This window comes from Pituophis catenifer, unplaced genomic scaffold (assembly GCF_029215685.1).
Source record: "Pituophis catenifer annectens isolate HBS135680 unplaced genomic scaffold, rPitCat1.0.hap2 SCAF_1, whole genome shotgun sequence".
NCBI lineage: Eukaryota > Metazoa > Chordata > Lepidosauria > Squamata > Colubridae > Pituophis > Pituophis catenifer.
Window position 1 is genome coordinate 104,865,767 of NW_027256881.1, and position 13,386 is coordinate 104,879,152.

The 13,386-nt window shown below is 39.7% G+C and overlaps 1 protein-coding gene across 1 annotated transcript in view; it reads right to left on the minus strand.

Annotated features, from left to right (window-relative positions):
- GRIK2 (glutamate ionotropic receptor kainate type subunit 2) overlaps positions 1 to 13,386 on the minus strand; it is a 515,907-nt gene that overhangs the window by 273,554 nt on the left and 228,967 nt on the right. The window contains exon 4 of the mRNA XM_070953760.1: positions 453 to 634. Coding sequence (XP_070809861.1) covers positions 453 to 634 — 182 coding nt within the window. The remainder of the gene's footprint in view (positions 1 to 452; positions 635 to 13,386) is intronic.

A 13,386-nucleotide genomic window follows, 5' to 3' on the forward strand; every position in this document is an offset into this window, starting at 1 on the left:
CGCCCTGAGTCTCCGGAGAAGGGTGGCATATAAATCAAATAAATAATAATAAAAAAAACAAGAGACAGGAGTAATGGGAGAATTTAGAGGATGGAATCCTTGTACATGATCCTTTCCTCTATATTCCTTAAGACCAGGGGTGGGTTCTACTTACCTTTACTATCGGTTCGCATCACGCCCGAAGCTTCTGCGCATGCACAGATCACCTATGATGATGTCTGGGTCAGTGGGCAGAGCCTCCCACTGGTTTTACTACTGGTTCTCGCGAACCGGTCTGAACCAGGGGCAACCCACCACTGCTTAAGTCTCCCAAGTCTATTCAGAATAACTGAACCATGCTTCCAGGTAGCTGCAACTCATAGATTAATGTCTATGTTAAGGCTAACCACACTGACTTCAGAATGTCTATTGTCTCTGAGAAAGGGTAAGGGAAGTGGAAAAGGTATGCTTACCTGTTTTAAAATACCTGCTGCCATCTCATGACTGCAGTCAAATATGACATGGAATTCTTTGCCTCTTTTCATCTCCTTGAGCAAGGGCTTGGCATCCTTGGTGTCAGAGGGTAATTGGCGAATTTTTAGACGCAAATTGTACCTTGATGGAGCCTTAATAAGTTCTTGCAATCGAATAAGACCTTTGTTCAGAGAAATAAGATAAGACAAAGGGTTTCAGAAGGTACATTATAGAAAGAACAAAGGGAAGCTATCAAAATGTTAATAAACTGACACAAGAGCTTTTAGCCTATCATCACTGCTATACTTCTAAAATGTGTTTCCTTTTTATTTACTCACCATTATGTAAAGTATATACATAAACCAACATTTGAAAATGGTATATGAGCACTTCCTTGCCAAAGCCTCTCCCTTTCCTTCTTTGCTAATATTGATTGAAAATAAGGAGCTCAGTTTACCTCATAAAACAAATCTTCCTTATCTGAGAATTATGGTAATTTTCTACCTCATAATATGTAGTGGTACATTAATTGGTTAAACCAATATGTTTCACTAATAGTTTTTTAATCACCGTATTTTAAAAGTCTTGCATATAGATTTCCTTTGTTAGACTCTGCATAGACCGTCCTCAGATCATCTACATCAATGTTCTGAAGATATTTAGCCTCCTTAATCATATAATTAGGATTGCTTCATTCATTGCAATAATTCAGTTATTAAGTTATGGCATGGCAGAAATTAAAGCTGCCATATTAGATATTTAAAAAACAAAACAAAACCTTGGTCCAGTTGGCCCAGCTGGTAGCACCTCATAAGGGCCCCTATCCAGGGTTACAGGAGAAGATGGTCAACTGTTTTGAAGGCGAAAGAGGGCTTTATGCCCCAATGGCAGATAAAATGGCAGAACCATCTTCTAGGAGAAGGGAAACTCTGATTACAAACCTCCACTGCCTTGTGTCTATATCTACTACTGGAAAAGGCTTCAGGAGTCAACCTCGAGGCAAAATCCAGAGCTGAAGCAGTTTGTGACTGTGTACAATCACGTTCTGGTAACTCCTGTGATGCAGCTGGAACTAATTGTATTGGCTTTGCCATTCCATTGGGCTATTTCAGCGACATGGAGAGGGGGGATCTGCTGCTTGGGTAACAGTCTATCCTCCATATTAATCTAGCCAGGCCTCGTGCTCTGGAGAGGACACTCCAGTTTTGCATACAGCATTGAAACAATACGGGAAGTGGCAGTTACTGGTTATAAGTCTTTGCTTGATTGCCAGGGGCCACTTTCATCAGTGGGAGAGGTCATTGTACCTCATTGGGCAGCTACCGCCCCCAGCCAGTAAGGTGCTGCCCCACCACGGTCTGTTAACCTCACAGGGTGCATGGGGTTTAGGGTCAAAGCCGACAAGCAGATCAATAACTTTGCACCATGCAACAAACATAAGAAAACTTTAGCCCTAAAGTTGGGCACCTGGAATGTTCGGACAATGAGCCCTGGCCTTTCTTACGATTTACAAGAGATAGATGATGTACATAAGACAGCTTCCATTGACATGGAGTTGAGCAGACTGCAGATGGACATCATTGCCCTTCAAGAGACAAGATTGTTAGACTCAGGATCTATTAAGGAGAAAAACTTCTCGTTCTTCTGGCAGGGAAAACCATCAAATGAATCTAGGGAATATGGGGTTGGCTTCATAGTCAGAAACACCCTACTAGGATCCATTACTCCACCTGCTTCAGGAAGTGAAAGAATTCTGTCCTTGCAGCTCCACTCATCAGCAGGGCTGGTTACTCTTATTAGCGCATATGCTCTGACATTATCATCTTCAGTAGACTACAAAGGCAAATTCTACACAATCTGGCTGCTACTATCAAGAAAATCCCTGAGAAAGAACCATTGTTTATCCTTGGCGATTTTAATGCCAGAATTGGAGCTGATTATAGTTCTTGGCCCACTTGTTTAGGTCAGTTCGGCGTTGGAAAGATGAACAAAAATGGCCAACGACTGCTGGAGTTTTGCTGCTACTATGGTCTTTGTGTTAGCAATACATACTTTAAAACAAAGCCTCAACACAGAGTCTCTTGGAGACATCCAAGATCGAAGCATTGGCACCACTCGACTTGATCCTTACCAGGCGCTCCAGCCTTCCCAATATTACAATCACACCCATCTATAAGGGTGCTGATTGCAATACAGACCACTCCTTGGTGTGCAGCAGAATAAAACTACAAACAAAGAGATTGCATCACTCGAAGAAGGAAGGAAGACCACGAATTGACATCAACAAGACCCGCAATCAGGGTAAAGTAGAGGAATTTACACAAGCACTAAGGAAACTCTCCCAGGCCCAGTTGAAGTAAATGCGTCTGAACGATGGGGATATTTCAAGAATGCTGTTTATAACACCACCTTGTCAGTATTTGGTAAGGAGAGCAGAAAGACAGCAGATTGGTTTGAAGCCTATTCGGAGGAGTTGACGCCAGCCATCGAGGAAAAAAGGAGAACTCTAATTGCATATAAAGCCTGTTCCAGTGAGCGCAACCTACAGGTTCTGCGAGCTGCTCGTAGAAAAGTCCAACAGACCGCCAGGAGATGTGCTAATGATTATTGGCTGCAGCTTTGCTCTCTCGGATCCAGATAGCAACTGACACAGGCAACATCAAGGGGATATATGATGGCATCAAGCAGGCCTTAGGTCCAACACAGAAGAAATCTGCCCCTCTGAAGTCTGCTACAGGTGAGGTTATCCAGGATTGAACACAGCAGATGGCACGCTGGGTGCAGCACTACTCTGAGTTATATTCCAGAGAAAATGTGGTAACTGAAGAAGCATTAAATAACATTGAGTGCCTGCCTGTCCTGGAGAGCTTGACAGTGAACCAACTTTAGAAGAACTAAATGCGGCCCTGGACTCCCTTGCCTCTGGCAAGGCACCCAGGAAAGATAACATTCCTGCCGAAGTTCTAAAGTGCTGCAAAGAGAACATCTCCACTGAACTGCATGAAATCTTCTGTCTTTGTTGGAGGGAAGGTGGAGTACCACAGGACATGAAGGATGCAAATATTGTTACACTGTACAAGAACAAAGGTGTCAGGGTGACTGTAACAACTACCATGGCATCTCTCTTCTTAGTGTTGTAGGGAAACTGCTTGCCTGTGTCGTACTGAAGAGGCTCCAGGTGCTTGCAGTGAGAGTCTATCCAAAATCACAGTGTGGATTTCGAGCCAACAGGTCTACTACTGACATGATATTTTCCCTTAGACAGTTGCAGGAGAAATGTAGGGAACAAAGACAGCCACTTTTTGTAACCTTCATAGATCTTATGAAGGCTTTTGACTTGGTTAGCAGGGATAGCCTTTATAAAATTCTCCCCAAGATTGGATATCCATCTCAGGTCCTCAACATCAGCAGGTCCTTTCATGAAGAAATGAAGGGCACTGTAGTTTTTGATAGCTTAACTTCAGATTCCTTTGATATTCGAAGTGGAGTGAAGCAGGGCTGTGTCCTCGCGCCAACTTTATTCGGGACTTTTTTTGCTGTCATGCTGAAATATGCTTTTGGAACTGCAACAGAGGGTATTTACCTCCAGACCAGATCAGACAGAAAACTCTTTAATCTCTCTAGATTGAGAGCAAAGTCTAAAGTCCAGCTGAAATGCTTACGGGATTTCCTCTTTGCTGCTGCTGCTGCCATCACTGCTCACTCTGCTGAAGACCTTCAACAACTTATGGACAGTTTTAGCAAGGCCTGCCAAGATTTTGGACTAATAATCAGCCTGAAAAACACACAAGTCATGGGTCAGGACGTGGACTCACCTCCCTGTATTACGATCTCTGCACAAGAACTGGAGGTCGTCCATGACTTTGTGTACCTCGGCTCAACTATCTCTGACACTCTCTCTTTAAATACTGAACTGAATATTGGTATTGGTAAACTGAACTGAAAACGTATTGGTAAAGCGGCTACCACATTTTCCAGACTTACAAAGAGAGTATGGCTTAATAAGAAGCTGACAGAACATACAAAGATTCAGGTCTATAGAGCCTGTGTCCTGAGCACACTCTTGTACTGCAGTGAGTCTTGGACTCTCTACACACGGCAGGAGAGAAAGTTGAACACCTTTCATATGTGTTGTCTCCAACGAATTCTTGGCATCACCTGGCAGGACAAAGTTCCAAATAGCGCAGTCTTGGAACATGCTGGAATTTCTAGCATGTATATACTATTGAAACAGCAATGTCTACATTGGCTGGGGCAAGTCATGAGAATGGCTGATGGTCGGATTCTGAAAGATCTCCTGTATGGAGAATTAATGCAAAGAAAGCACCTCAGAGGGAGACCACAGCTGCGATATAAGGATATCTGCAAGAGGGACCTAAAGTCCCTGGGAATGGACATTAACAACTGGGAAACCTTTACCTTCGATCGTTCAGCTTGGAGGCTAAAGGGCCTTCCCCAATTCAAAGAGACACTTGTTCAGCAGGCTAAGGCAAAGAGGCAGTCCCAGAACCAGCGATATCTGAGGGCTGGGCAGGGGACAGAATGTATCTGCCCTCAGTGTGGAAGGGATTGCCACTCTCGAATTGGCCTTTTTAGTCACACTAGATGCTGTTTTAGGACCTCTTTCCAGAGCACAATACCATAGTCTCTTGAGACTGAAGGGTGCCAATGATTAGATATTTTGCCAGGTGCACTGACCGCATCAAGAAAAAGATTTTATATTTACAACCTGAAAAAAATAAGGGATAGAATATTGTACTTATAGTACCATATTTTTCAGAGTATAAGATGCACCTTTTTCCCCTCTAAAAGAGGCTGAAATTTTGGGTGCATCTTATACTCCGAATGTAGCTTTTTTGAAGCTTTTTTTCAGCCCTAACAAGGCGCTAATGAGGCACTAACAAGTGAAGCAATCTTACCAGCTTTGCCTGCTCCCTCGACTCTCTGCTGCACTTTAACGAGGCGCTAGCGAGTGAAGCAATCTCCATGCTTTGCTCCAACTCTCAGCTGTTCTTTAGAAGCTTTTTTTCAGTCCTAACTAGGTGCTAACCGAGTGAAGTGATCTCCCCCCATGCTTTGCCTGCTTTTCTCATTGCTGCTTCCTCTCAGCCGTGCCTTAGAAGCTGTTTTTTATCCCCAAGCAGGGATAAAAAACCAGCAAACTAATGTGCTGAAGTTGACCAGACTAAGGACGCTAGCCAAATGAATACCTGGTAGGCAGATTCCCCCCCCCTATTTTCCTCCCCAAAAACTAAGCTGTGTCTTATACTCTGGTGTGTCTTATACTCCAAAACATACAGTACTTAAAAGGCCCTCCCAAACCCCCAAAATATGTGTATACAAAATGCAGTGTTATGGAATGAGAGTCAGCCTAATATGAAAATAGAGTAGCAGAATTTAAGAATGGAAAAGCATGAAAATGTGAAGGGGAAACCCAGATTTAATGGATATATCACATTTTTAATCCAAATAGATATTTAGCTAAGGGTTAAATCTGTAATTTCATGTTCATATTCGACACACATTCAGCTGTCTAAAATGTATTCCCATCTGCAATAGGTAATGCCTTGCAATATGAATCCAGGATGGATTGATATTATAAATTATGGGCATGCATCCATTCAGGTTATTTGATGTATTATTAACAAGGTAAAAGTTTCCCTTGATACCAACCAAATGCCTTGTCCTTCTTATATTAGATTCTTTTTTAATTTAAAATTTATATAAATAAGAAGTTTATGTAGTACGGTGAAGTGTCATCCTCCAACATAATTTGACTGATCATGTTCACCATAACAATCATATTCAAATTATCAAAGAGGTGCTTAATGCAGTCTCCCAAACTTCCAAAAGTCCCTCTTGTTGAAAAGGTAAATGAGTATAAATCAGGACTGCTAAAATTATCGTGCCAGATCTACTTCCCTCAGAATCTTGACTGCATTCTCCAAATTTGATGCCAAAGTGTAGTTTTTAAAATGAAAAAAACTAGAAATTAAGATTACATGATTGAAAAAAAATTGTATTTGATTTTTATTTAAAAAATAAATTACATTATATCAGTTTTATTTTTTGTCTTTTTTTTTTTAAACAAACTACTGAGTTTCAGAAAGAAATAAAATACAAAGTAAAATAAAAAGAATGATTGGGAGGGGAAGAGATCAAATGGGTAAAGAAGTTAAAAAAGTGACAATATGGAAAAAGTACAAAAGGAGAAACTTTTGACTTTCTTCAGTATAGATAGATGTATAATAAAGTACTTTCTAACTCTAAGTTAAAACAAAAAGACAAAAACATAATATTAAATTAATACACAAATCGAATAATCAAAATAACACTACAGCTATATAATAAAATAGCCTCTTAGTCTAATTTTTTTTTTAAAAAGTACAAGATGTATATGTCAAATAGCAACACTAAAATACACAATATTTCTACAATCAGATCAAATTGTCGAGTTTTTGTCTGTGATATTTAAAATACATCTTTCATAGACCAACTATGACCCTGAACATAGCACAATTACACAACTCTATGTAAATGGTTACTTAGAATTAATTTTGGGGATTCAGATACAGTGGAATAAGAACTGGATGAAAAGTACATTCTTTAAAAATGATAAATGTAGTTTCTACATACTCCATAGCTTGGGTGATGTTTATTAAATGTTTTCATCAATCATAGACCTCTTGAATTTTAAATGTTTATTTATTAGCTGGTGATCCAATCTATAAAAAAGCAACTTTGAGTGACTTACAATTTGTAGGAAGTGTAAAAATCACCCCTGGAAAACCATAAAAATATACAAAAATATCCAAAACCATTTTTTTACCATTTAGGAAAATAAGTAAATAATCTGTTTAAGCACTGTGAACTGTACTTAGCTCACTACTACATAAAATGAGAAATAACACTGTTATCCTTAGTTGGTAGGCATTTTACTATAAAGTTTTGTGATAAATGAGACCACAAAAATGTTAAGAAAACTATTGATACTGGACTACAGAAAAACTGATTACCTGGAAGCACCTTAGCATATTTATAGTAAGGCAAAATTATCTAGTTTAGTTTCCATCAAAAGGCTTTTAGCATCACAATATTTATTAGCTCTTCATACATACAATTTTCTCTTTTTAAAAAATCAACAGATATCTCTGCCCGGGTCATAATGCATTTCCTGCAGACCAACTTCCTGATTATAGCTGTCTTCAATTACCAATAGTCCTTGACTTACAGCCTATTGTTTAACAACCCTTTGGAGTTACGATAGCCTTAGAAAGGGTAAACCAGTTTTGGCCAATACTCATTCAGGAGATTGGGTTTGGATTTATAACTGTGTGATTTGCTTAATGATCACTGTAAAAGCAGTTGTAATATTGAGTCAGGTTCAGTGGTGGGATTCAAAATTTTTTACTACCGGTTCTGAGGGTGTTGCTTGGTGGGCATGGAATGGCTTGGTGAGCATGGCTTGGTGGGTGTGACAGGGGAAGGATACTGTAAAATCTCTATTCCCACCCCACTCCAGGGGAAGGTTACTGCAAAATCCCCATTTCCTCCTGATCAGCTGGGACTCAGGAGATAGAGAATAGATGGGGGTGGGGCCAGTCAGAGGTAGTATTTACTGGTTCTCTGAACTACTCAAAATTTCCGCTACCGGTTCTCCAGAACTGGTCAGAACCTGCTGAGTACCACCTCTGGTCAGGTTATGTAGCTGCCTCAACTTACAACTGTCATTATTTAGAACTATAATTCTGGCACAATTATAGTTGTAAATCAAGGATTACCAGAAATGTAGGAACCAGAAGACTAATTAAGTGACCATTCCAATTAAACCTCATCTGCCAATACAAATCAAATTATTCCTTTTTCCTTCAGATACTTGTGAGTTCAAAGTTAATCCTTGCAGGAGAAAAACTGAATGTGCATAGGCTTTTAAGCAGTGGTGGGCTTCAGCTGGTTCGCACCGGTTCACTAGAACCAGTTGTTAACCATTTGTTCAGTTTCCCTTATCAGCTGAAGCCTTGCCCTTCCCTACCAGTCTCTCCTCACCAGGAGGCTTGTCTCACCTCCCGGCCACTTGTCCGAGCTTGCTAGGGCTCCATTTGGGCTTGCGTAGCCCACCCCCAGCCTGTTACAGGCCAAAATGGAGCATCCATGGCCCCAATCCCACCCAAGCCCACCCTAGGGCTCCCCCGGCCTGTTACAGGCCAAAATGGAGCCTCTGTGGGCCCAATCCAGCCCTCCCAGGCCCAGTTCAGGCCTTCTCCTAGGGTTCCCAGACCTATTACAGACCAAAATGGAGGCTCTGTGGGCCTGATCCGGCCCTCCTAGGCCCTGTTCAGGTCTCCCTAGCTGTCGAGTGTCAAATAACCCTCATGTTCCTTCATGCCTGGTGAAGCACCAGCGGCTCCAGAGGGGCTGAGACTAGTGCTCCCCCAGCCTATTACAGGCTGAAATGGAGCCTCCCTGGGCCCGATCCAGCCCTCCCAGGCGCCATTTCCCATGTCTTTACTGTACTTACTTTTCAAAGAGCTGCAGAAGAGGCTGACCCATGTGGCAGAAAAGCCAAAATCTTTTATTCAGAAGCCAGTAAAGCTGTAAGAACATGAGATATAAGGAAAACAGCTTTCCCCATTTGAATAAAAGACTTTGGCTTCTCTGTCCTGAAGGCCTGCAGATCAGACTTAGTTTGGGCCCAGTCTGCTTGCTGCTGACTGGCTAGTTCAAATGAGCAGCTTCAGGGATTGGGGTGTGGCAGACAATCAACAAGGGGGTTGCAGTTCAGTCCACTGAGACAAAGGAAGCAAGCTCCTCATTGATTAGCTGATGTTGCTATCTCAATCTCTGAAGCTGGCCCCAAGTGAAAGTATTATACTCAAGAGCTGGTGAAATTGTTTTCTTTAAATTTCACATTCTTATAGCTTTGCCATCATCTGAATAAAACACTTTGGCTTTTCTGCCAGTGGGTCAGCCTCTTCTGGACCTCTGGAGATCTTCAAAAAGCAAGAAACCCATGGGAAATGGGGTGGGGAAGAGTAAGTTGAATCTAAAATGCTAGCAAAGCAGGCCCAGTCTGGGGAGGATGGGGTGGAGAAAGCAATTGTGGGGACCCCAGGGGAGCATGAGATACCTCAGTGTAAGGCCTTGGATGATCTGATCCAGCACTAGGCCCCACATGCCGTTCTCCAGCCTGAGATACCTCATGTGCATTTAAAGACCTGCATATTCAATTAACAAATGCATTGGGGAAAGCAGGGTGTGATCATGTTCATTTAATGTGATTCAGTCAAATGAATCCCCAGGTTACAAATGTAATTGGCAGGCTCTACTATATTTGTAACTGGAGGATTACCTGTATAATGAGAGTGAGGGAAAGTTTCAGGGAAGTCCTGCCTTAGCTCTACATGAATCCCATGTCACGCCCACCCCGGCCATGCCCACCCAGCCATGCCTACCCAGACAGTCATTAGGGCAGAGAACCGGTTGTTAAATTATTTGAATTCCACCACTGCTTTTAAGTGAGCTATGAATATAATTTACATGGAATTCAGCAAACAGATATTTATGAAAAACGTTCAGTCTAGCAAATAGGTTTCCTAAAGGCCAGTTTCCACAATCCTTAAACTGGGTTTATGGAAGAACTATTCCAAATAATTCAGAAAGATGATGCCTTCAGAAAGATGATGACACAAAGTCCATTTTGTGTCAGCAAATATGAGTCACAGAACTTCTGATTATCATCTATTTCAATTTTACTTCAGCAGTTTTAAACTGTGAAGATTTGATAGTACAGTGGTCTACGCACCCTGTTATTAACACAGCTGCCTGCAATTTCTGCTGGTTCAAATCTCTCCAAGGCTCAAGGTTGACTCAGCCTTCCATCCTTTCTAAGGTAGGTGAAATGAGAACCCAGTTTGTGGGGGCAATAAGCTGACTTTGTATAAAATATACAAAAGTATGAAGGCTATTGCTTAACGCATTGTAAGCCGCCCTGAGTCTCCGGAGAAGGGCGGCATATAAATCAAATTAAAAAAAAAAGATTAAATTAATCTAACAATATATCATATAGAACGAAATAGGAATAAAATAATAAGCATAATCTTGTCCCAATATACAAACTAGGCAATCAGAATTGTAAATTACCATTGTTTTGATGCTAGGTTACTTCTTGCATTATGTCTGCTACATTTTCTGCTAAGGTGTTTAATGCTAAATAAATTTAGCATTAAACTTCTTAGCAGAAAAGGTAGCAGACATAATGCAAGAAGTAACCTAGCATCAAAACAATGGTAAGGAAGAGTGAAGAGGAAGAAGAAAGGAATAACACATCAACCTATCACTAATTGATTATCAACTGTGTGCTACAAATTCATCCACATAAATTTACACTTATACCCCATTATCAGAAGGTGATGCATTAACAGTTCACGAATGTTGAGTACATTAATGAATTATCAATGAAGCTGTAAGAATGCCTCACTAAAATCTATTTAAAGAACTTAATTTATAAAAATTCAATAGAGTCTTCTAAGAGCCTCTTGGAAAATTTTTAATAGCATTCTGCCAACCATGGAACTCTTCAAAGCTATAAGAGAAGACAAAGAGGAATGACAGAGGAGAAGAGAGAAACAAACACTAGAATAAGTAGGAATTAATGAGGCTGTATTCTGCTATGTTATTCCATTGGTGCAACTTGCTCAGTGTTGTATGAAATGACTGTCACTGTTCTCTAAGATTTCAGATATGAAACTATTCCAGCCCTGTAAACATTGGGAATTGAAGCTGGCACCTTCTTCATGCAAAGTGAAAATCTCACTGCTTAATAAAATATATCCTGGCCAAATAAATGTCTCTATTATTAGTATTGCAGGCTAAGATACAGGATTTAGAACTTGAGCAAACATAGCATGCTAACAAGAAGTTTAAAAGGAAGCTGCGCCAATAAATGATAAGACTGAACATTTCTCTTCTCTCTATAGGAGAAAACAAAAATCAGGTTTCATATTGTGTACTCAATCTTTTTTTAAAAGTATGGGTTCTTGGGTAAACCATAGCAACATGGTTCATGCATAATACTAAGTAAGCACTGAGTTAAGGGGCTAGTTCATACATTGCACTCACAAAGGTAAACAACATTATAATTCAAGAAAATGGTCCTAGAAGTATTCTACAGGAAGTTTCATCATGAATCTATAATGTCCTGGATTTTATAATCAATGAGGAAACCAAAGATCAAACCCTTCAAAGCAAAGAAAAGCTATTAATATCTTATAATTTGCTCAGATAGCATTTCTCATTTCCTAGAAAATATGCTCCATTTAAATCTTCCATCTATTTCCCACCCCATCCTATGGTAGTAGAAAATAAACATATAACAAAAAATGTCATTGTGATTCCTGCTTATTTCTCAGGCTCATGGGAAGAATGGGAATTGTAATCATAATGTAGCTATGAATGGTTATTGATTAGTTTATATTTGAATGTCACCTGTATTAGTTTATCTGAACAAACTTAATTACTGAGCTAAATTTAAATATGATCAACAATCAAATACAAGTTAATTATGCCAATAAGAAAAACACAGTTTAAAACTGAGAAACGTAATCTTGGAGAAAAAGACAAGTAGTCACATTGTACCTTAATCCAATTTATCTGTGGAAAGATGTTTCATAATTGGAATGTCAGAATTGAAAAAGTTCTTTCTTACTCAGTTCATTTGTTCATTAATTCAGTCAACCAGTAGAGCTAAAAATGGTATTGGGACTTATTAGCATCTTGTATTTTAAAAACTGTCTGACAATGCACCTTTATCTGCATGAGTTTTCATTTTCTAATATTATTAAATGCTTGGCAGCCCTATTTTTTCTCCAGAGGTAAACATATTTTTTTAAATAAATAGATAAATAAATACAGGGCTATTAGAAGACTCATAGTCCACAAAAACAATAAATGGTAAACCTGCAGTGCTGGTCTTTTTGGATGTGGAAAAGGCCTTTGATAGAGTGGATTGGAACTTTCTACTAAAGACTTTAAAAAAGATGGACTTTGGGGATCAATTTATACAGGCGGTTTCAGCAATTTACCAAGAGCAAAAGGCACAGATTATTATCAATGGAAGCTTGACAACAGAGTTTAAAATAGAAAAAGGAACAAGACAGGGATGTCCGTTATCCCCATTGTTATTTATTTTAACATTAGAAGTCTTGTTAAACACAATTCGGGACTCTAATATCTTGAAAGGAATAATGATAAGGCAAGAGGATTACAGAATAAAGGCATTTGCAGATGATCTGGTGGTTACCCTAACACAGCCAATGAAATCAATAATCCAGATGAAAGACATTATGGATGAACACATGGCACCAATGACTAAGGGTTGATCTAAACTCCCATCATTTTATGCATAACCTCAATGAGCATATGTTTTGAAGAGCTACTACAGCAAAGTAGCCTTGACAGTAAAATATATGAGAGTTGTTAGCTGAATGCATGTTGTGAAAACTGTTCCCTAAACTGCCAAATGTGTAGGATGAAGATTTATCACTATGCAGCACAAAGGGGAGCTGAATCCCAATGAGAACATTTTCAGAGATGGAAGTTGATAGAGGGGAAACAATGATCTTCAGAATTGTTGACATCCATGTGAAAGATTGTTTTGTACATGTATGGAGGAAGGAGGAGAAAAACGGACCTGCTATTGTGGATGTTAAAAAAAATAAAATCTTTTAGTGGTTTGATATTTAGAGGAAATATGAACTATGAAACATGAAATAATCCACTTCAGCAAAATCATATGTTGAGCTATTATTATTGCAATCACATAGCAAACTTTATTTATACAATGATAAAAACAAAATGCTGTGACTTTGATTGTGTGAGATAGATAGATAGAGAGAGAGAGAGAGGGAGGGAGGGAGGGAGAGAGAGAGAGAGAGA